General features: G+C 36.8%; 1 protein-coding gene and 2 pseudogenes across 2 annotated transcripts in view; 2 read left to right on the forward strand and 1 right to left on the reverse strand.

Annotated features, from left to right (window-relative positions):
- Positions 1-1,310, reverse strand: part of LOC110314461 — a 5,164-nt pseudogene extending 3,854 nt beyond the window's left edge.
- A 1,956-nt stretch (positions 1,311-3,266) lies between these two features.
- Positions 3,267-4,602, forward strand: LOC110314462 (annotated as a pseudogene).
- Positions 4,603-20,354: 15,752 nt separating this feature from the next.
- The window catches only part of LOC110314116, a 58,095-nt gene continuing 52,521 nt past the window's right edge, over positions 20,355-25,928 (forward strand). For both annotated transcript variants that reach the window (XM_021188576.1, XM_021188578.1), the window contains exons 1-2: positions 20,355-20,488; positions 23,257-23,362. In XM_021188576.1, coding sequence (XP_021044235.1) covers positions 20,416-20,488; positions 23,257-23,362 — 179 coding nt within the window. In that variant the 5' untranslated portion in view covers positions 20,355-20,415. The remainder of the gene's footprint in view (positions 20,489-23,256; positions 23,363-25,928) is intronic.

Genomic DNA, 25,928 nt, shown 5'->3' on the forward strand with positions numbered 1-25,928 from the left:
TGAAGTCCTTGTGGGTGTTCACATTACAATAATGTAGGGGAGGAGCATGTTGGGAAAGGGAAAATGGCTGAAGCTGGCTGTGCTGCACAGCCTCATAGAGCAGTTGGACTTTGGTCTAATGAGTCACAGTGAACCTCTTCTATCCATTCAGAATATAGCAGTCAGTGCCCCTCTATTACTCAATACAATAGTTTTGCTGCAATTTCTATATTTTTAGGGTGAACACACTATGGCCCTTAATTTTATGTTTCCTAAGGATGATATTATCTAGTATGAACAACTTTAGAAAATTTAATGCTGCGATAACATTGCTTAAAATAACTATCAGTTAATTTTTTATAAAAATAAATATGAATTAAAAACTTCAAAATTTTAACTTTGAAATTAAAAATGTAACTTTTAATAAAAATNTGGCAGAAACGGGGAAGAAAAAAAATAAGACCTTGCTATGGCTTGCATTATTTGTAAGCAATAAATGTAATGCCAATACAGCTGTTATAGCTAATTTAATAATGGGTAATATTGCTCTTAATTTTTAAAAAACTTCTCCTGTATGAAAAGTTCTCTAGGAGTCAGGCAGTGGTGGTGCACGCCTTTAATCCCAGCACTTGGGAGGCAGAGGAGGCAGATTTCTGAGTTCGAGGTCAGCCTGGTCTACAAAGTGAGTTCCAGGACAGCCAGGGCTATACAGAGAAACCCTGTCTCGAAAAACAAAAACAAAAACAAAAAAAGATTCTTTTCTTAAAATTAAAGTTTTCACCTTAGTAGTACGTGACTTTCTGTGGTGATAATTAGAGGATTTTTTTTTGCAAGCAAAACCTTTCATACTTTTATATTATGGGTTTGATCTTTTGGCAATCGCATTTTCAAAGGTACCCAGAATGAAAATATCATTCTAATAAAGATTAGTTAATTTGGGGCCAAAAGGAAAAAAATAATTGACAGACGATTCCTTTGGGAAGCTTCATTTTTGCCTTATGGTTTCAGAAAGGCTCAGTCCATCATTTAGGGGAAGTACAGGGAAGTTCATAGTGACAAACACCTCAGTTTGTAATGGATTAGGTAGCAGAGTAACCACAAACCAAAAGCTGGACAAGAACCTTCGAATCCTACTCTTCGTGACCTATGTCTGCAAGTTAGAGTGTGCATCCCTAAAATTCTACAGACTCCCCACATGTTATCGTGCACTAGAGAGCAAACATTAAAAGTGTCATCTTGTGAGGACATTTAAGAATTACCATAGCAAGGAAAACCCCAAAAACTTTCAAGTGATTGATACAGCACTTGAGCTGGACAACTGATTGCCTCATTTTCTATGTTTTGTTTTTATTATTCAGAACAGTAATATTGATTTTTGTATTTCTTTTTTTTCTTTACACGCCAGATTTTATTCCCCTCCCAGCCCAACCTCTGAGTGTTCCACATCCCATACCTCCACCCTGCCCCCTGTCTCTAAGAAGATGTACCCATCTCCACCCCACCCCCCACCTTACCAGACCTCTAAACTCCCTGGTGCCTCCAGTCTCTTGAGGGTTAGGTGCATCTTCTCTGACTGAACTCAGACCAGGCAGTCCTTTGCTGTATATGTGTTGGGAGCTTCATATCAGCTGGTGTATGCTGCCTGTTAGGTGGTCCAGTGTTTGAGAGATCTCAGGGGTCCATATTAATTGAGACTGCTGGTCCGCCTACAGGACTGCCTTTCTCCTTAGCTTCTTTAAGACTTCCCTAATTCAACCATAGGGGTCAGCTGCTTCTGTCCATTGGTTGGGTGCAAATATCTGCATCTGACTCTTTCAGCTGCTTATTAGGTCTTTTGGAGGGCAGTCATGATAGGTCCCTTTTTGTGAGTGCTCCATAGCCTTAGAAATAGTGTCAGGCCTTGAGACCTCCCATTGAGCTGGATTCCACTTTGGGCCTGTCAATGGACCTTCTTTTCTTCAGGCTCTTCTCCATTTCAATCCCTGTAATTCTTTCAAACAGGAACAATTATGGGTCAGAGTTTTCACTGTGGGATGGCAACCCTATCCCTCACTTGATATCCTGTCTTCCTATTGGAGGTAGGCTCTATAAGTTCCCTCTCCCTACTTTCTGGCATTTTATTTCTCTTAGAAGGGTAATGTGGGCACATTTATACAGGTTCACATGTGTAGATCAGGGGACAATTTGCAAAAGTCCATTCTTTCTTCCACCATATGGTTTCAGGGATAAAACGTACACCATCAGAACTGGTGGCAAGCATCTTTACCCCCTGAGCCAACTTCCTGGCTCTTTGGTATATGTTGCATTGATAAACTTTGAAACTGATATAAGAAATAGTTTCAATTTCACTCTTTTTCTTTTAGATATATTTTTCTTACACCATTTATTATACATATTGCCCTTTCTATAATGTATGCCATTTGAGCCTTTGTTGGTTGGATATGAGTTAACTATAGATATATACATTTATTTCTGGGTTTTAAATTCTATTCCATTGATCTACTATTTTTTGAGTTATGAGTATTGAACCCAAAGTCTGGTACATGCTAGGCAAGCATGCTATCCCGGAGATACATTCTCACTTATGTGTTTGATTTTGTGCTTGCCATCCTATTTTGATTACTATCATTTTGAAGACATACACTGTGATATTATCAAGTTTCTTGTTTTTCTTTGGAGTGCTTTAATATTTTAGTATAAAGTTTAGGATGCTTTCTATTGTGAAAAATGTCTTAATATTTTGATGGGTAGTATCAATTTTTACTTTGGGAAGTACAACCATTAAAGCAATATCAACTCTTTAAATATAAATTAATGTCAACATTTGAACAGTATTAATCCTTCCAACAGAGGAACCTAGCTCAAATTATGCAGATCTTCCCCTCAGTATATTTTTCCTTCTCTAATGCCCATATTTACCCTTCTGTGAATAACCACTTACATTTAATACAGCATTACCCATTGATAACTCCAGTGATTTATTCTCTTGAAAAAAATCATCTGGACTATGATTTGTTTTGTGGTAGTAGCAATTTCGTAAAAAGAAAGTTTGATTGAAGTACAATGAATACATGTTTGAAAAAATTACAGTGAGACCCATTTTTTTGTACAAATAACACATCATAATAACAGAAGACAGAATGGGAACAATATTAGAAATAAAATTCATCTGTTGTTCATAAACCCTTATATAAAACTGTGTTGCTGGTACTTTTGTGGAGTCCATAATAGTTTTGCCACCAGAACACAAGTGTTCTGAAAAAAAATCATTGCCAATTTGATACCAAATGAGAAAGGAGAAGACTTATAACATTGTAATCATTGAACACATAGATTTGGGCAAGTCCACCATTACTGGCCATCTGTTCTACAAGTGTGGAATCTATAAATGAACCATTGAAAAGTTGAAAAGATAGTGGCCAAGGTAGGAAAAGTCTTCTTCAAGTATTCCTTGGTCATAGACAAGCTGAAAGATGTATATGAACATAATATCACAATTGCTATCTCCCTATGAAAAATTAAGACCACTAATACTATGTGACTATCACTGATGCTCCAGGGCACAGAGACTTTACCAAAGCGTGGTTACAGGCAAGTGTCAGGCTGGCTGTCCTATCCTGAGTATTGTTGCTGCTGTTGGTGAATTTGAAGCTAATATATCCCAAAATACACAGACTCCTGAGCATTACACAGGGGCTTACACACTGGATGTGAAAGAGCTAATTGTTGGTATCAACAAAATAGATTTCACTGAGCCAACCTACATCCAGAGGGGATATGAGGAAATTGTTAAGGAAGTTAGCACCTATATTAAGAAAATTGGTTACAATATTGAGACAGCATTTGTGCACATTTCTGGTTGGAATGGCTAAAGCATGCTAGAACCAAGTGCTAAAATACGCTTTGGTTCAAAGGGTGAAGAGTCACCTGCAAAGACAGACGTGTCAGTGGGACTATACTGCTAGAAAGTTTGGACTGTATCCTGCCACCAACTCATTCAACTGACAAGCCTTTATGACTGCCTTTCCAGTATGTCTATAAAATTGTGTTGTCTTGGTACTGTCCCTTTGGGCCAAGTGGAAATTTAGGTTTTCTTTGTTTCAGTCCATGTCACAACAAAAGAAAAGTGTTAAAATGCATTATGAGGCTTTGGTTGAAACTTCTTGGGGACAATGTGGGCTTTCCATGTAATAAAGAACGTGTCTGTCAAAGATGTTACAAATGGCAATGCTGTTGGTGACAGAAAAAAATAAGCCACCACTGGAAACAGCTAATGTCATTGATCAGGTGAGTTTCCTTAATCATCTAGACCAAATTATTGCTGGCTATGTCTCTGTATTGTATTGTATTATCATATGGCTCACATGGCTTGCAAATTTTCTGCACTTAAAGAAAAGACTGATCATTGTTTTGGTAAGAAGGTAGAAGATGGCTTCTAATTCTTGAAATCTAGTACTGCAGCTATTGTTAATATGGTTACAGGTAAGCCAATTCAGGTTAAGAGCTTCTCTGACTATCCTCTGCTATTTATAACATGAGGCAGACAGTTGTGTCATCAAAGCTATGGATGAGAAAGATGCTGGAAAAATCACATTTGCCCAGAAAGCTCCGAAAGCCACATAATATCGTGTATTACACTTGCCACTCCAGTCTTAGTCAGTGATGTAAGGTCACAAAACTGTCTTGATTGGCCATTCAAGTTTAATAGTAAACAACTGGTTAATGGTAAGAATGAATGATAAAGCTTTCAGAAGGATATGAGAATATTTTGTGGACATTCTCTCTCTCTCTCTCTCTCTCTCTCTCTCTCTCTCTCTCTCCCATGTGTGTGTGTGTGTGTGTGTGTGTGTGTGTATGTGTGTTTCTGTGGGAGTGTGTCTATGGGAGTTTCATGCTATTGGTTTTTAAAATTAGTGCTTTTTCATGGAAACAACTTGACCCAAAATTTGTCACAGAATTTTGAGGCCAATTAAAATAAGTTTAATGAGATAAAACTTTGTAAGGCTTAATGTCAGGGTATTTTTTATTTCAGAAAATATAGCTTAGATAAAATAATAGTCTGAATCCTGGAAAAATATGAATCTCATAGTGTTTAAGAGGAAGTTTAAATAGAGGAAGGGCTGTAAAGCATGGTAATAGTTAAAACTTGCTTTGCACTACTATTTGCCAGACATTGTTCTAAATAATATATATGTATAGGTATACATATATATATATATTTACATAAAAAGAAATAGGTATAGAAATTTAATCATTATAATAATTCAACAAGGAAAATGGTATGTATAATCACTTCCATTTTATTGAAAGGTAAATTGACATTCACTGCTAGTATCAAGGGAACCAAATATGCTATCAGAACATTATGGAGACAGAACATTGGATACTACAGTGGAGTATATACATTTTTCACTATTAGTCTTGCCTCCTTTTGACTAGGCATTCATTAAATACCTTGGTGATCATTTCAAAGTATGCAAAACTTAGTTAACTCTCTAAAGAGAAAATGAAAGCTAAAGTTCCTTACTGTAGTCTTGGTGTATTCTCATAAATTGTTTATTGAAAGATTTCATAAATCTTTTAAAAATACTTCTTAAATGCCCCATGCCCCATTATGATTTATTTATTGATTTTCTTGTTAATATATAAATAAAGTGAAAATTAAAACTATATTCATATCCTTAGATCAACTCAAAGTGTATCACAAAGCCTTAAATACCCGAGACTGTGGAATAGTTAGAGGAATGTCTTACTGGATAGGACTCTATTAGCACTGACAAATTGGCTACATCAAATTAAAAGTCTTTATTCCCTGCACAGCAAGGGAAAATAGAGTTAAGAGAAAATCTTCTAGTTATAGAGAGTCTTTGCTAGTTATCATATATATATATATATATATATATATATATATATATATATATATGTATATGTATATGAGCTAAACAGAACTTTTTCTGAGAAACTAATTGGGGATGGAGATATTGCCACACCTGATTTTAAGTGATATTATAGATCTATGGTAACCGAACAGCATCATACAAATGCAAATAATCAGACATGTAGATCAATGGAACAGAATAGAAGGTTGAGATACCAACTTCTGTAGTTTGAGTCACATGAGTTTTCACAAAGTTGCCAATAACACACATCAGTGAAAAAACAGCTTCTTCAATATATGGTATTGGGAAAACTAGATATTGTTTCATAGAAAAATCAAACTAGATGGTTTTTCCCATAACAGCAGACCTGAAAATCTCTAGTTGTTAGAGGAAAAGTAGACAGTGTACTTCAAGACACAGATACAGATACAGACTTCCTGAATAAGAGCCCTGTAGCTCAGAAGCAAGGCCAACAATTGAAATTTGAAAGTGAAGTATAGCAGACAGTCTTTAGACAGTTTATAGGATGAGATAGAATTTTTGCCAACTAACTATACCTGTGGCAGAAGATTGTTATCTTGAATATACAAATAAAAAAAAAACTAAAGCAAAAAGAAAATAAAACCTGACAACACTCAGAAGAACAAGTGACTGAGCCACCTGTCTGCTGATCTGCCCCACTCCCCAGATTCAGCTCCCAAAGAATAATTCCAACTCTCTTTCCCACCCTATTGATCACACTGGTGCTGGACCTCATTCCCAATTCCAGAAGTCTTCAGCTGCCCATGTGCCAGCCACAGCAGTCATAAGAACAGAGACACTTGATCCACCAAAGCACAAGCTAGATGTGAGAAGTCTAGCCTCCAACCTAGATAGAGACTCCCTACTTGATCAGAGGTCACACCAACCACCAGAAATCCAGCCCACAAAGACCAGAAGAACAAAGAAGAAACAGAAAACAAGGAAGAAAACACTCATCTAACAAAGACAAATTCAGAAATTACCACCTAGACCTTTAATTTTCCCAAACCAAGTGCCTAAATGTCAGTATAAGAATATAATCAAACTATGTCTTTCTGTTCATCTTTTCTCCCTGCCTAAAGTTCAATTATTAGTTTCAAATTATTCTTGCACTTAAAATGTAATCCCGTTGGATAAAACCAATATATGTAACTATCAGGAAAAAAAAAGAATATAATCAACAAACCCAGGGCAATATGGAATCACCAGAACCCAGCTATCCTATGACAGCAAGACCTCAATATTCCAATGCAGCTGAAACACAAGAAAACTACTTCAATACCAACTTCATAAAGATGATAGAGTTCCTTAAAGAGGAAATAAAAAAAATCCCCTAAAAGAAATTGAGGAAAAGACAACCAAAATTCGAAGACATCAATAAATCCTTGAAAGAAAGCCGAGAAATACAAACAGGTGAATGAAAGACTTCAAAATGGAAATAGAAGCAAATCAACAATCAAACAAACAACCACTACCACCACCACCAAAAACAAAACAAAACAAAAAAAACAAACTGAGGGAATTCTGAAAACGAAAAATCTAGGTATGCAAACAGGAACTACAGACATCACCCACAGAATACAAGAGATGAAAGTGTTGAAGATGTGATAGAAGAAATTAATACATCAGTAAAAATGTTAAATCTAAAAACTTCCCAACACACACACACACACACACACACACACACACACGAGAGAGAGACAGAGAGACAGAGAGACAGAGACAGAGACAGAGACATACAGGCAGAGACTACAACTACCTCCACCACCAACAAAATAACAAGAATTAACAATCATTGATAATTAATATCAATGGACTCAATTCTCCAATAAAAAGACACAGTCTAACAGAATGGATACAAAATATAGGATCTATCTTTCTGTTGCATAAAAAGGCATTTCAACATCAAATATAGGTATTACCTGAGAAACAAAGGTTGGAAAGAGATTTTCCAAGCAAATGGACCCAAGAAGTAAACTGGTGCAACTACTCTAATATCTAACAAAATAGTCTTCAAACCCAAATTAACCAAAAGAGATGGAGAAAGACATTTCATACTCATCAAATGAAATATCCATCAAGATGACTTTTCTTGACATCTATGCCCTAAATGCAAGGGCACCCACATTTGCTAGAAAAAAAGTACCCAAATCTTAAATCATGCTTTGAACCTCACAACTAAAAGAGACCAAAGTGATGGAAATTATAAATGAAAAAGTCAAAGTATCATTATTTGCTTCTGATATGCTAGTATGCATAAGTGACTCTAAGAGCTCCACCAGAGAACTCCTACATCTGATGAACACTTTCAGTGAAGTGGCTGAATAGAAGATTAATTTTTAAAAACATCAGAAGCCCTGCTATATACAAGTGACAAAAGGACTAAGAAATGAATCAGTATTTTTCCCAATAGCCCCCAAATTCACAATAGTCTCAAATAGTATAAAATATCTTGGCATAACTTTAAGCAAGCATGTGGATGACTTGTATAATAAAAACTTCAATTCTTTGGAAAAAAATTTAAGAAGATACAAAAGGATGGAAAGATCTCCCACGCTCTTCACTTGGTAGGATTAACATAGTAAAAATGAACACCCTACCAAAAGCAATTTAAAGATTCAATGCAATCCCCATCAAAATTCTTATATACCTTGAAAGGACAATTATCAATTTCATATGGAAAAACAAAAAACCCAAGATAGCTAAAACAATCCTGTACAGTCAAAGAACTGCTGGAGCTATCACCATTCCTGATTTCAAGCTATAGTTTAAAATAAAATAAAATAAATATATATGGTATTGGCATAAAAACAGACACATTGATTTGTGGAATCCAGTTGAAGACCCTGACATAAATTTATACAACTATGGACTCCTGATTTATTTATAAAGAAAATAGAAATACATAGTGTAAAAATACAGCATCTTCAACAAATGATGCTGATCAAACTGGATGTCTACACGTAGAAGTATGCAAAAAGATTCATATTTATCACCCTGCACAATACTCAAGTCCAAGTGTATCAAAGACCTTCAACATAAAAACAGATACACTGGACCTTATAGAAGAGATAAGTAAGGAATAGCCTTGAACAAATTGACCCAAGAGATGACTTTCTGAACAAAACATCAATACTTCAGGCACTAAGGTCAACAATAGTAAATGGACCTCATGAAATTGAAAAAGTTCTGTAAAGCTAAGAGCACCATCAATTGAATAAAATGGCAGCCTACAGAAAGAAAAGAGTTTCCCCAACTCCACATCCAATAGAGAACTAATATCCAAACTATATAAAGAACTTGAACTCAAGAAACTGGGGTAGAGATCTAAATAGAGGTCTCAATAGAGGAAACTCAAATGGCTGAGAAACACTTAAAGTTCAACAATCTTCAGCACCAGGGAAATGCAAGTCAAAGATACTTTGAAATTCCATCTCAATAGCACAAGTGACAACTCAGGCTGGTGAGGATGTGGAACATGGGGAACACTCCCCCATTGCTGGTGAGATTGCAAACTTGTAAAACCACCACGAAAATCAATATGATGGGTCCTCACAAAATTGGGAGGAACCTACCTCAAAGCTCAACTATACTACTTTGGGTATACCCAAAGTACACTCCATCTTACCACAAGGACACTTGATCAACTATGCTCATAGAAGCTTTATTCATAATAGTCAGAAACTGGAAATGACCTAGATGTCCCTCAACTGAATAGTGAATAAAGAAAACATGGTACAATTGCACAGCTGAGTACTAATCATTTGTTTAAAAAAATAGCTATATGAAAATTACAGGCAAATGGGTGGAATTAGAAAAATACAGACTGAGTGATGTAACCCAGATACAAAATAACAAATATGATATGTATTTACTTATAAGTGGATATTAGCTATTAAGTAAATGATGACCAAGGTACAATCCATAGATTCAGAGAGGTTCACAGAACAAGAGGGCTCTGGCATGGAAGTATGAATCTCCCAGGTAAAGAGAAACAGAAGATTTTGCAGGTATACTAGGGGTGGGGACAAGTGTAGGAGGGACAAGTTTTGGTGATGGGATAGGGAGAAAAATTGCAAGGATAGATAGGTGGAATAGTGGAGCCTTTTGGGGGCTTTTTGGAATCCTAGTGAAGTGGAAACTTCCTATGTATGGGTGTGACCCTAGTCGGAACTCCTAGTAATGGGTGGTATGGAGTTTAAACTGGCCATCTCTTGTAGCCAAGCAAGGCTCCCAGTGGAGGGACTGGGTTGCATTTGTCTGAGTTGTTGAACAAAGGGGTCCTGTGGAGATCTTACAACAACCCAGGCTGCTGCTATGACAGAGGCCTGCTCTCTACAAGCAGATAGTGGAGCCCCATTCCCAAGGACTAGATGCAGACAGCTCATTGAATGTGAAGAGATTGAGTTTACATCTTCGTGGAGGCCCAGTGTAGGAGAATGCCAGGGTGGGGAGGCAGGAGTGAATGGGTGGATGGGTGAACACCCTCATAGAAGCAGGGGGAGGGAGGATGGGATAGGGGTTTCCACGGGAAAAACTGACATTTGAAATGTAAATAAATTAAATATCCAATAAAAAATAGGCTTACAAAAATAGATGATTGGAATGCCGTTGTTGTGATTGGTTCAAGTGAAATGCTTATAAAACAATCTTGTCCTTGAAATAATCATTAGAACACTAATGATCACTTCCTTAAATACTTCTGAGGTGATTATTTTTAGTGATTTTTTTGGACTTGATTTTGATCTCTACTATAAAAATAGAATTTTCTTTTCATTTTTCTTGTCAGTCCTTCAGAATTCACTATATTCTTCACATTCTCTTATCATTAATCATTTAAACATTTTTCATGGTCTCCTATTCTCTTAGTTTTTTTCATATTTCATCATCATTTTTCTACATTAATCTCTACTGTCACTGGCAGCTAAGTACCAGTAGGGTTTACTCCAAAGAGTGCTACATCAAGACCTGTCCTCGTATAATAAAAGTAATAAAGGAGAAATAAGAACTGTTCTAGGAAAACAGATTTTCATTTGCTGTAAATCTTATATTTTTAACAACCCTATGTGTCTTAGGGTTTCTATTGCTACACTGAAACATCATGTGGGAAAAGCAAGTTAATAAAGAAAGTGTTTATTTGACTTACACTTCCACATTGCTATTCATCAGTGAAGGAAGTCAGGGCAGGAACTCAAATAGGGCTGACACCTGGAGGTAGGAGCTGATGCACAGGCCATAGAGAGGTGCTGCTTACTGGCTTCCCATGACTTGCTCAGTCTGCATTCTTATAGTACCCAGAACCACATGCCCAGGGTTGGCACCACCCATAATGGGCTGGGCCCTCATTCATCAATCACTAATTCAGAAAATGCTTTACCGTAGTTGAATCTGATGGTTCCCTCCTTTCCGATAATTCTAGTTAGGTCAAATGTTATTACATAAGACTGGCTATAGTGCTGTGTAAATACTAACCCACTCTCCTCAACTATTCTATATACCTTTCAGCAAAATCAAAAGGTTTACTCACCTGAAGGTGAGTCCTGTCTAAGAACTCCTGCAGAGTCTTGAAATTCTCCCCTTCAGTGCTACTATGTGTCTTTATTTTCATAGGGGTTAGTTCCTTTTCTGAGATAACACCCACATAAAGTTAAGGTTTCTCGCTTTATTGTTCAGCATTCTTGTCCACATTCCCATCGATGTTCTGTAGATACCTCATTCTAAGGACAAATAAAAATACAAATAAAATCCAATGCCAAAGCACAATGATCCTGAAAAAAAGAACGTGAACAAAAAAGAACTATACAAAACTTAGAGTAATAGGAGTACCATGCTAACGGCCTTCAGAAATTACAGAAATAGATGTGAGTTCACTTCTTCAGTGAAAGGTGTTCATGATTTTTAGTGAAAAAAAAAACCCCACATGATTGACAATTTCTTTTCCTTAGCATATCAACTCACTAACTTCTATTTGTAGAACAGTATACATTATAAATTAAATGTAGTTATTTTATGTTCACTACATATATATTGGGTCAATAATATGAAGTTTCACATTAATGCTTTAAGTATTACAAAATAAGAAACAATGATATTTAGTGACTTCTCAAGAATCTACAGGAAGTTTAGGACGGGGCCAGAACTTGAGCCCAGCTGTGTGAGCTTTCTCAATCCTAAATCAATGCAGGGATAAAGCACCAAACTGTTGAAAACTGGGTCAGAAAACTCAACAGAGGCCTCCCTACAGGTTAATTAGAGGTAGCTGAGGAACATCGAAATACATTGTCTAATGCCCTTAGGTTTCATGAAAATGTGAATTAAAATTTGGAGATTTTTATCTCATCCTATCAGAATGGCTAAGTTACAAAAGTGATGACAAAACAGAGATATGGGTGAGAAGGAAAGAGTACAAGTTTAAACTGGAAATCATGTGGAGGCTCCTCAAAATACTAAAAATAGATCTACCATACTATCAAGCTATACCATTTCTGGCCACAGACTCAAAGGACTCCCACCCTCCCGAGCTATCTGCTCATCTCTGTTCATTATCATTCAACTCACAATATCCAGGAAATGAAAATAGCCTCGAGGTCCATTAACTGAATGAATAGCTATTGAAAATGTGGTTTTCAGAAAAATGAAATTCTCTGAGTGAGGTAACCCAGACCCAGAAAGACAAACAACATTTTTTTCTCATCTGTGAATGTTAACTTTGAATCTTTGGATATGTATATTTCATTTGGAATTCCCATAGAGGTCAGGAAATTACTAAGTGGCAATAGAGAGGGAGTTTGGACAGGGGGGAGATAGAATGCACTGGTATAAAGGATAAAAAAAGGAATATGTAATTAGAAAGGGTTAAACTGGGTTGGGGAGCACAGAGTAGAGCAGAAAAGGGAGTATGAGGAGACATACGTAATACTAAGAACCTTTCAAAAAAGACATAGAAACTTCTTAGTGCATAGTAGTGTGTGTGTGTGTGTGTGTGTGTGTGTGTGTGTGTGTGTGTGTGTAGAGTCAAATTAAAGATACCCTATAAGGAACATTAATACCACTACTATATACCAGGGCTTATCAAGAAAAAGCCCAGTGCCAGAAATTATTTATTTCTTTAGGAGTTGCCCCGTGACAACATACAGACTCTCAAACATTACTGTTTATTGCCACTGCCCTTTGGTTACCCTCCAGAACTTGATGGTCAAACCCTATGGCTGAAGGAACCATATTATTGATTTGTAGAATGTGGCAAAATCAAGCTGGCACATTCCTGGTACCTTCATTCTTATTGACTAGCCTTCATAGCGTTAGAAGGTGCTATGAAAGCTACCAGAGGAAAAAAAAAAGCAACCATCAGATATACTCAGCTATGAAACATCTGAGCTATAATAATGATTGGTCTGGAAGACATGTCCACTGTTGGAATAGAACAAACACGAAGGGAGTAAACTACTACTTTATCATTGGATTTAACTTTTACAGTACAAGGTGAAATGCATACCTGCCATCATTGTTGGAGCAAGAATCTGTGGCTAAACAGGACTACCACCGTTGTTCTGCTAAATGGATATAGTATTAAACCAACTCCTTGTGATTTATTATATTCATAGATCAATGCATCGCTAAATCCCCATCTGAGAAGCTTCAGTTTGTAGTAGATGGTGATTAACAAAGTGACTCACAACTAACCAAGGTGCAGAGAATAAGAGATTACAGAATGCCAAGCCTTAAATTGAACATATATACCAACCCTCTCATCCAATGCCTCATGGGTCATTTTGGAAAACGTGAAGGAATGAGTGTAAGAGGTAGAGGAGGATGACTACAAGAAAACATTATATTTTGAGTAAGGCAGTGCAGGTGTGCATATGAATCCCCAATGGTTGTAACCATATGTACAAAACCTGTGCAAAATCAACCCTGATACAATCTCAGTGTAGAGGAGTGAACTGGGTTCAAAATCACACCCAGATCCCTGGAGACATTGCCAGTTGTTAATTTCTTAGAAAGGGAAATACAGTTTTCTCTAAGAGTATAACCCATGGTAATTTGACTATGGTACAATAGCTGACAAAACACCAAATTACTATTGTACTATTTGGGGAGTACAAATTTGTCTTAAAGGATTTACAAATATAAGGACAAAAAGATGTGTGGATAAGGAAAGGGGGTGGATTTAGGAAGAATCTGGGAAAGGAGAGGAATATGATTACATTGCACAAACCTCTCAAAGAGTTAATTAAAATGTAAAGTCATAGTACATTTTCAAAGAAAAATATTTGATTTTAGGCTACATTAAACTGATAATATTTCTATGAGGAATTTCAAGCCCCATTTTAAAAATGAATTTCAATTTAAGTTTTACATTGAAAAACTATGTATTCACACATAGATATTTTTACACAGGTGAAAACCCAATCAAGAAACACATTATTAACACTTTCTTGTTCTTTGCAAGTCCTAAGTGAATACCCCCTCCAAAGGTTAGCAGCATTTGATGTATATACTTTTGAACTTATATTTGCCCTACATTTAATTTTCTCTGTTCTCACCTACAATCTAGATATTTGTTGCCTGAATTTGATGTTCAGTTCATTTAATGCCAAAGCAAAAAGGCACTATATGTTTATTCCAATAGAAAACATTTGTTCTGAATTGTATTTATTATATTTATTTCATGAAATAAAAATAACAGTAGCAGCCACACTCAGTGAGCACTTAGAATGTTCCTCATAAGTGTAATATCACTTCTTTAAGCATCTCAGCAATTTATGGAATAGTAATGATAAATTGCACTTTTATTTTATTTTAAAGAATACTTTTCAACATAGTACTATTCAATATAGTACTTGAAGTTCTAGCTAGAGCAATTAGACAACAAAAGGAGATCAAGGGGATCCAAATTGGAAAGGAAGAAGTCAGTGAAAGATCTGTATGATAAGAACTTCAAGTCTCTGAAGAAAGAAATCAAAGAAGATCTCAGAAGATGGAAAGATCTTCCATGCTCATGGATTGACAGGAAAAACATTGTGAAAATGGCTATCTTGCCGAATGCAATCTAAAGATTCAATGCAACCCCCATCAAAATTCCACTGCTTGTGGACGTTGTACATCGTGGTGCGGAGCCTAGTGCGCACCACGATGTACAACGTCCACAAGCAGTGTGAGGTTATGCCAGTGCCTGGCACACACAGAAGTGGATGCTCACAGTCAGCTATCGGATGGAACACAGGACCCCTAATAGAGGAGCTAGAGAAAGTACCCAAGGAGCTGAAGGGGTCTGCAACCCTATAGGTGGAAAAACAATATGAACTAACCAGCACCCCCAAAGCTCATGTCTCTAGCTTCATATGTAGCAGAAGATGGTCTAGTCAGCCATCATTGGGAAGAGAGGCCCCTTGGTCTTGCAAACTTTATATGCCCCAGTACAGGGGAACACCAGGGCCAAGAAGTGGGAGTGAGTGGGTAGGGGAGCAGGGGGGCAGGGTATAGGGAACATTGTGGATAGCATTTAAAATGTAAATGAAGTAAATACCTAATAAAAATGAGAAAAAAAGACAAAAAAGAATACTCTTTCCATTTATTTATTTATTTATTTATTTATTTATTTATTTATTTATTTATTTATTTATTTATTTTACAGATTTTATTCCTCTCCCGGTCCACCCTTCAACTGTTCCACATCCCATGCCTCCTCCCCAGCCCTCTGTCTCCATGAGGATGTCCCCACACCAGACCTCTAAACTTCCTTGAGGGTTAGGTGCATCTTCTATGATTGAACCCAGATCTGGCAGTCCTCTGCTGTATATATGTTGGGGGCCTCATATCAGCTGGTATATGCTGCCTAGTTGGTTGTCCAGTCCAGTGACTGAGAGATCTCAGGGGTCCAGGTTAATTGAGACTGCTGGTCCTCCTACAGAGTCTCCCTCCTCCTCAGCTTCTTCCACCTTTTTAATAATGCAGCCACAGGAGTCAGCAGCTTCTGTCCATTGGTTGGATGCAAATATCTGCATCTTACTCTTTCAGCTGCTTGCTGGGTCTTTCAGAGGGCAGTCATGATACTTTTAATTCTTTGACATTTTCATGAATTTATATATGTATATTGATTATATCTACTGCCATCTTTCTTCAACTCCCCTTAGTTCCCACTCCCCAACAATTTCATGTTCTCCTTTTTATTTTATTTGTTATCAATGTTGACATTGATGTCATCAATTTATTTGTTATTCCTGAGTCTAATTAATATTGTCTGTATACACACTGATGTGTGTCCATCTGTTGTGCCAAAAGCAACCTACCAGTTTGTCACATCCCCCAAAGAAATATATTTTCTCTCCTTGTAGCCATCAATGGCCAATAGTTCTTTAGTGAGGTACAAGTTCTTATGATTCCTTTCCCCACTGAATTTTGACTGGCTTGATCTTGTGTAGGTTTTGTGTAAGTAGCCACAGATTCTGTTAGTTGAGGCATGCAGCAATCATACCATCTATACATACCTCTCCTACCCATCTGCTAACCCTTTCTTTTTTTTCATTCTCTTTCTATAATCGTCCCTGATTCTTGAATGGTGGGTGGTTGATACAGATTACCCACCCATAACTTAACAGTGCTCAGAGTCGCTAATACCTGGCACTGTGACCAGTTAAAAGTTACTAAAGAGACCACTACCCAATGTAACAAAAAGCTTCTTTGACCAAAGTCAAGATCAGTATAAAGCAATGGCTATAAACATAAGCAATTAGAGTGATGGTCCACAGCACGGACATCTGGCAAAAGAATGACAAGTTCCCAGCCTAGAATTGATCAGATCCTGAGTCATGTGATTTTTGACCAGATTTATCGTAGCAAGCATGAAATCTTTCCTGTGGAGCAGGCACATACATACCCAGGCAAGAAAACAATTGGTTACACCAAAAAACCGGCCTGCAACCATTGTACCAGTTAGCACATCTTGCCAGGCAGATTATTATTGTGGCATGCAATTTATACATGCTTATATATACATGATGCAATATATATATTATGCTTATATCACCAATGGCTTTCTACCTAGCAGCCTGCATAGCACCTTCTAGAACTATATAAATTAGTCAGCAGGAATAGAAACGTTTATATTTTTATTTTTTGTTTCCTGCATACGAAGTGAGTTGTGCTGTCTTCTGCAGTCATTATTACCACATGCTTATGGTATTTAACCAAAGAGCTCTACTTTTTAAAAGAGGAAACTGAAGCGAAGGAAGGTTAGAAAGCTTTCCCAAAGTCACACAGTTAACAAATAGCAGAACTGGGATAGATTTTTAAAAATAGCATATTTTGATGTATTGAGATAAAAGTTATATTTCAATTCAGAGAGAAAGCTTGTTACAATACCACTACGTTTACAGAATTAAGTATATTTGTCTATTCAAATTGGATGATCTTTTACCATACTGAATTCCTTGTTTTACAATTATTTTTTTAAAGTTGGATACATCTTTAACCTCCTTATATTTAATTGTACTTATGTCTGTATTTTAAATCACTAAGTTAGCAACAGTTGTCTCTGGTGTGATAGCATATTTAAGATCTTGGTGAAAAGGCTCAATGGGTAAAGGTACTTACTGTTCAGCCTGATGGCTGAGTTTCGATTCCTGAGATTACATGGGAGGAGGAAATTGACTTTTTCAAGTTGTCTTCTGGCCTACACAAACACAACCTAATATCATCCAGGAGTACAAGTACACATGATTACACTCATACAAGTAAGGAAATAAATATTTAGAAAACTTATTAGAATATAGGATATTTATCTCTTATTCCTAGAAGTTTTTAAAAGACACCCATTGTACTGAAGTCAGGAACCCTTGTGGTTGAATTAGGGAAAGACTGGAAGAAGCTGAGGAGGAAGGCAACTCCATAGGAAAACCAGCAGTCTCAACGAACCCAGACCTCTGAGATCCCTCAGACATTGTGCATCCAACCCACATACTGGTTTGAGGTCCCAGACACATATACAGGAGAGGACTTCCTGGTCTGGCCTAAATGGGAAAAGACATGCCTACTTGAGAGACTTGAGGCCCCAGGATATAGGGAGACCTGACAGTGGGGGTAGGATCCTCTTGGAAACATGAGGAAAGGAGAAATGGGATGAGGAACTGTGGGAGGGCAGCCTGGGGAGAGGGCAATGACTGGACTGTAAAAAATAAAAGTAATAATAAAAAAGTATTTTTGTTAGTCCATGTTACTTTCTACTTTTAATTTGATATCAACTTCAGTCCTTTTCTTCTACAAATTCTCTATCAGAAAACCCAACTAAAACTAGTTTAAGCTTCTTGGCACCAGACTTAAATTCCACCTCTTGGGGCACAGAGACAAGCAGGTCTTTGCGAGCTTCAGACAAGTCCCATTTGCACAGTGAGTTCCAGGCTAGGCAGAGTTACACAGTGAGCCCTGTCTCAAAAACAAACAACAAAAAACAGTTTAAACAACAGAAGTTTATTTGGAAATGTCACATGTTAAGAAGTCTGAAACTAGGGAATCTCAGGGTCAATCCAGTCACTCAAACACATATTTTTGTCCACCTTTTAAATTCTGCAAAAGCTGGGGTTTTAAGGTAGCCAGATGAGTTTATACAGTTCCATCATTACAGCCACACCAAGATGGAGGCAATGAGGAATAGGAAGGACGAAAAAGGGCAGCAGCCCTTTCTTTACAGGGAGAAAAACTTTCTGAGAATCCTTATCAAACTTGCTTTTAGTCTGTTATTTCTCTGGATTTTCCCATACAACCCCTCTTAGCTGAAAAATAGGCTATAACAGAAAAAACTGAAAATTCTTGTTTCTACGTAGCATGAAAGGTGTTTATTAGGTTACTGAGGGAAAATTTGTTGTATGTGTAACTACCACTTTGTGCTTACTATACAAAATTAGAAACAAATGTTTGTCTTAAAAATGATATATATGAACCAGTTATTAACTTCATCCATATGGAATTGGATACATAAGCTCTAAACCTTCCCTCCCCAAGACATAGTGCTTCTGTATTTACAGAGTCTGACTTCACGTCAGAACTTTCAAAGTGGATCATAGTCAATTTGTTCCTTACTGTCTGGAAGTTTCAGGAAAATGGATTTTGATTTAATGAGGAAAGGTTGTTTCTGACAGAGCTGCAGGAAGAGTGTGTGTAGAAGGCCTCAGTTACCTGTCACTAGACTACACAATCAGAACTCTTGAATGACACCAGTAACTTAAGTTCTGAGCCAATAAGAATTGATATTCATCTTAAAGTCCACTAGAAAATAGGTGTGGTGACACATCCCAACACTTAGTAAGATGTGTTGGGTGGATCACCAGAGTCTAAGGTCAACTTGGACCATATAGTGAGTGTCCATCTCAAAAAGAATGCAGTGAATATTGTAGAGGAAACTCACAGACTAGGAAAAAAATTAAATCATGCATTTATAACATGTCAATTTTTACTATGTGCGTACAAGACCTTGACTTTAACCACAATAGTTCCAAATAAAATTGCTTATACTCAAAATAGGTATTTATATTTTTATAGTAGCATAATAATACAGTAAAATACTCATTTAAATGCCATGGTATTATAAAATAAATAGCTTGCTCTTAAAAGATGAAATAAAACTGTTCAGAATATATAAATTATATTGAATCAGGGTGCACCAGGTAAATGATGCTTTTACTGGATATCATATTTTTTATTCATGATCACAAGAAGTTTCAACCTAGAGCTCATAATATTATTATTTTATTGGTACCTGAAAAGCAGGGGTCGAAAATAAAGTAAAACAATGAGATTCCAAACAGGAATTAGCACATAAAATATTCTCTAAAGTAATGGCCGAAGAAATTAAACAATGCAATTATATCTGTCTAGAAAAATAAATCCTAAAATTTTTTTCAGGTCAGAAGCTATATTCGTTTTTCTCAGTATTGCCTATGAACGTGAAAACTGTGTCACAGCCCTTTTACATGTGTGTTTGCTGCCTAGGTAATACTTCCCTCTTCATTGCTTTAGTTTCTCTTCCTCGCAGCTCTCCTTATCTGCTTCTGCCTTTATTCCTTTTTCTAATTTCTCTTTTTCTTATTGGCAATACTACACAATTGTGTCTTCTGATTCTTGCTCAGCAGTCCCTGTGGCCACGAAGTCAAAGACTTCTTACTCTAAGTAGTGTTGAAAACTGTATTCATAGAAATATATTCCAAGTAAAGACGCTTTCTTTGGCAATAGCAAAACATTATGAAACCTAGTAGAAAGACAAAACAGTTTTAGGAAATGGCACAGAGTTGAGAATAAACACAAGCAGTATACAGTTCATGAACAAATCACTTGTGTTCTGAGATGTAGGAACTGTGGGTACAGGCAACCAATAAATCTCTAATGAAAAGTTATTTAGCAGTTTACACAGGCTGTAAGGGAAAAGTTCAAAATCCATCTTCACATGTCTCCTATATAAGCCACGCACAATCTCAGCTCACCAGCTGGCTATCGTAACTGCAGGAGACCTAAGTTCAGTTGTTAACACTGCTTTTCTCTCATAATGGCAGATTGCACATTTATGCTGACTCAAATGCTGTTCATCTCCTGGGTTTTGATGGCACATTGTTCACAACGTAAGAAAATTTTACTTGCTTTATTTCTATAGGTTGAATTAATTGGGTTTCAGTGTCCAAGCCTAAGGAATTAACCAGCATTCTAGGCAAAAGCTCTGTTATTGAAAATATGTAAATTTTGAAAGTATCTCCTTTATTGGAGTTGTTTATTTTCTGAAGGGATAGTTTTCTTCTGAAGCTAACATGTTTGTTTCTGATCTCTTAGGGAAAAATTCTCTTAGGTGAAAAATTCTGTGGGGAAATAAGTAAAGATTTTAATTTCAGGATGCTGGTAATTGGTTTAGGACACTTTCATTTAATAATTTGTTTCTCGGAATGTCGTAAAGTTGTAATTTATTTTTAGAAAAATTTCAATCTGCAATATATTCAGTTATGTACTTATTCGATACAGTCAAATCACATGGATTGCTTTGAAGTGGTGGTTAAAGATTAAGTAATCATATCTGTCTATAAAATAAAACCTATTGTTGCCAAGGCAAGAACTATGTTTCTTTTTCTAAACATTGCCTGGTGAAAACAGATGTGGCCAAAGTCTCACTAAGCAGCAACACTTGCCTCAGTAATTCTGTTGGGGATTTCTATAATGTTAAGTTAGAGGGAACAGTTTGGACAGTTGAAGTTGCTTTCATATTAGAAAAAAAAATGAGAATCAAACCTTCAAAGTATTACATTATTTTTTAGCTTTGCTTACAAATGCCATTATGTTTAGTGGTGTTTCTCTTTTGTTTCTTTTAGTAATATATATAGGAAAATCAGGAAAAATAGGCTCCACAAAAGGTTATTAGCCTCCTATTAGATTCTACATTCCCCATATCTTCTGTGCTAAAGAGATACCAGGATTAAGACAATTCTGGAATCTCACTCTCTAAACTATTTTTGTGTCTGTGCTGGCAGAGCATAAAAATGATTCACCATTTTCTGGGATTAAGATTTTTGTGCTTTATGCATCCTGAGATTTAATTTGTAACAAGTGCTTTTCACTTGTTTTTAGACTAGCCTTTTTCTCCATTCTCAATGGATATTACTGAGCCATAACTTAAGCAGAATAGTGTCTATGGAGGCCTTGGTATAAAACAGTATGTGTTGAAGCTGAAGTGGCTGCTGTGTTACTTTCTGCGGCTTACTAGTTGGGGGATATTGTTATTATTATTGAAAATATATTATTCTCTCATACAATACATCCCACCCACAGTTTCCCCTCCCTCCACTCCTCCCAGCTCCTACCCACCTCCTTTCTCCTTAGACTCACTCCCCTTCATTTCCCTTCAGAAAAGAGAAGGCCCCCAACCAAACATGACAAGATATGATTAGATATGGCAAAAGTCCTCATATCCAGGATGAACAAGGCAAAAGGAAATAATTCTAAGAGCAAGAAAAAGAGTCAGAGACACATTCAATGGTTTCTTTAATCTACCTTTGTAAATCAGTGTCTTTTTTAAAAAAAAATTTCTTTTGTTTACATTTCAAACATCCCCTTTTCCGGTCTCCCTTCCATGAAACCCCTATCTCATCCCCCTCCCATTGCCTCTAAGAGGGTTCTCCCCCACCTATCTATCCATTCCTGCCTCACCTCAGAACCAAGTACCTCCTCTCCCATTGATGCCAGATAAGGCAGTCCTATGCTACATATGTAACTGTATATTCTTTGGTTTGTGGTTTAGTCCCTGGGAACTCGGGGGTGGGGGGAGGCTGTGGTTAGCTGATATTGTTGTTCTTCCTATAGGTTGCAATCCCTTTCAGCTTCTTCAGTCCTTTTTATAACTCCTCGATTGGGGTCCCCATGCTCAATCCAATGGTTGGTTGTTAATATCTGCATCTGTATTGGTCAGGCTCAGCAGAGCCTCTCAGGAGACAGCTACATCAGGCTCCTGTCAGCAAGCACTTCTTGGCATCAGCAATAGTGACTGGGTTTGGTGTCTGCATAGGGGATGGATTCCCAGGTGGGACAGTCTCTGGATGGCCTATCCTTCAGTCTCTGTTCCATGTTTGATCCTGCATTTTCTTTATACAGGAACAATTCTGGGTTAAAAAATTTGAGATGGGTGGGTGGCCTCATACCTCAACTGGGGACCATGTCTATCCCCTGGATATGGTCTCTACAGGTTCTATCTCATCGCTTTTGGGCATTTCAGGTAATTTCATTCCCATTGGGTCCTGGGAGCCTCTCACATCCCTGGTGTTCTGCCCCCTCCCCTGTGCTCTGCCCCCCCTACATTTTTCTATTCATTCTCCTGGCCCTTTGGATTTCTTTTCTGTCTCTTTGAAGGGGAGGGGATACAGTTGTTTTTCTAGAGATAACAAGAGTAAACTGAGGTTAAGCATGCCAGTTGGTTACTACCTGGACCATTAGATATGCTGGGTCTGTTCCTTATCCAGAAGATCACGCTCAAATTTGTTCTAAAAGAACATTAGATGTCCTTTTTTTCATAATGCTATGGATCTTCATAAAACCATATTTTCAAAATAAAGAGAATAAACTATTATGAACAAATGATGTTTGGATATTCATCTTGAATTTTAAGGCCTAATCCTTATCAATATGATATCTGGAAAACTTAAAGTAGCAAAACTTATTTTGATTTTTTATTTTAAAATTCTTTTTTTAATGAAAAGATAATTCTGTCATTTCGACTCTCATGTCTGTTCCCACCTTCTTGTTCCCACATGAACAATTTTCTTAATATTTAGAACTTTGCACATGTGTAGCATATACATTTGAAACATTTTTTTCTGTTGTTAAAATGGTTTTTGAATTTTACTGTTTACAGCCAACTGTACATCTGTGAAAGACTTTAACGATTGTCTAGGAAACACGACAGGTTTCTGCCCAGAGTCAAGTGTTTGCGCATGCAAAGATGGCAAGGCTTTCTGCAAGTAAGTAGTATTTATGCTCTAGAAAAAGAAACCATGGTATATTGTAAGTAATTCCATCTGCTTTTTGTTTCTTTCTTTCTTTCATATATGCAATGATATAACAGTTTAAAATAATAATGTAGTATGAAACAGCTCCAATGCACATAGGACAACGGTTGTGTTTTTCCTAAAATATTATAAAAATATACTTAAATATTAAAATTAAAAGTGAGATATTTCTTTTGATTTTATAAGATTAATAACATTCAGATATGCTTTCTGCAGATAGACGTTTTATAGCTACATTATATATACTCATTAGTAAACTGTTTTATTACTCTAACGAGCAAGAAAAATTAGGTGTGTATCATTTTATTCAATAATTAATAATGATCTTTTGTTTGTAAATCAAAATATGCATTAGACGTACTATGACATGTGACAGTCTTTCTTTTTTCCAAGTTATTAAAACATTTTTTTAATTTTAAATTTTTATTAGATATTTTCTTCATTTACATTTCAAATGCTATCTCAAAAGTCCTCTATACCCTCCCCCCATTCTGCTCCTCTAACTACTCACTCCCACTTCTTGGCCCTGGTGTTCCCCTGTACTGGAGCATATAAAGTTCGCAAGACCAAGGGGCTTTTCTTACAACTGATGGCCAACTAGGCCATCTTCTGCTACATATGCAGCTAGAGACAAAGCTCTGGGGGTACTGGTTAGTTCATATTGTTGTTACACCTATAGGGTTGCAGACCCCTTCAGTTCCTTGGGTACTTTCTCTAGCTCCTCCATTGGGGGCCCTGTGTTCCATCCTATAGATGACTGTAAGCATCCACTTCTGTATTTGCTAGCCACTGGCATAGCCTCACAAGAGACAGCTATATCAGGGTCCTTTCAGCAAAAATCTTGCTGGCATATGCAATAGTGTCTGCTTTTGGTGGCTAATTAAGGGATGGACCCCCGGGTGGGGCAGTCTCTGGAAGGTCCATCCTTTCATCTTAGCTCCAACCTTTGTCTCTGTAATTCCTTCCATGGGTATTTTATTCCCTATTTTAGGGAGGAATGAAGTATCCACGCATTGGTCTTCCTTCTTGATTTTCTTGTGTTTTGCAAATTGTATCTTGGGTATTCTAGGTTTCTGGNCTAATATCCACTTATCAGTGAGTGCATATCAAGTGACTTCTTTTGTGATTGGGTTACCTCACTCAGGATGATATCCTCCATATATATTCATTTGCCTAAGAATTTCATAAATTCATTGTTTTTAATAGCTGAGTAGTACTCTCTTGTGTAAATGTACCACATTTTCTGGATCCATTCCTCTGTTGAGGGACAGCTGGGTTCTTTCCAGCTTCTGGCTATTAAAAATAGGGCTGCTATGAACATAGTGGAGCATGTGACCTTATTACCAGTTGGAACATCTTCTGGGTATATGCCCAGGAGAGATATTGCTGGATCTTCCGGTAGTACTATGTCCAGTTTTCTGAGGAACCGCCAGACTGATTTCCAGAGTGGTTGTACAAGCTTGCAATCCCACCAGCAATGGAGGAGTGTTCCTCTTTCTCTACATCCTTGCCAGCATCTACTGTCACCTGAAGTTTTGAACTTAGCTATTCTGACTAGTGTGAGGTGGAATGTCAAGGTTGTTTTGATTTGCATTTCCCTGATGACTAAAGATGTTGAACATTTTTTTCAGGTGCTTCTCAGCCCTTCGGTATTCCTCAGTTGAGAATTCTTTCTTTAGCTCTGTACCCCATTTTTTTTCACATTAGGAAATTAATTTATTGAGTTACATTTTTTGAGATATTACAACAAATAAATATAGATTAGGTGGCTTAGAAATAAAAGAACTTTATTTCTCATAAAATTAAGGTGCTAGTAAATTTGGCATCTAGTGAGGTCCTCTTCTTGTTTCATATTTGGCTATTTTCTTGCTGCATCCTCACATAACAGAAGAGACAAGGAAGGTTTCCAAATCTTTTTTATATGAGCGTTAACTTCAAACATACTTAACTTGCATGAGCTATTGACATCACAAGTAGCCCACACCCAAATAATTTCACACATATACTAAGATTTCAACATATCAAACATCTATTTTACAAGAAGTTCTAAGTATGGTGTTGCTCTTGATAACTAATACATTCCAAAAATGCTAACAAAGAGCTATTTATAGTTCATAAATCTTCTTTCAACTTTTAAAAATCAGGAACACATGTTGAATTTTGTTAAGAGCTTTTTGGAGCACCTATTAGAGTGGCTATATAATTATATATACATACATATATATTTCTACTTTCATCCATATAACATGCTAAAAGATTTAAGAATATAAATGTCAGTCTGGCATGTACCCCATTTTTTAATGAGGTTATTTCAATTTCTGTAGTCCAGCTTCTTGAGCCCATTGTATATATTTGATATTAGTCCCCTATCAGATTTAGGATTGGTAAAAATTCTTTCCCAATCTGTTGGTGGCCTTTTGTCTTATTGATAATATCTTTTTCCCTAAAGAAGCTTTGCAAATTTATGAGGTCCCATTTGTAGATTCTTGATCTTACAGCACAGGCCATTGTTGTTCTG

The sequence above is a fragment of the Mus pahari genome, chromosome X, assembly GCF_900095145.1.
Source record: "Mus pahari chromosome X, PAHARI_EIJ_v1.1, whole genome shotgun sequence".
NCBI lineage: Eukaryota > Metazoa > Chordata > Mammalia > Rodentia > Muridae > Mus > Mus pahari.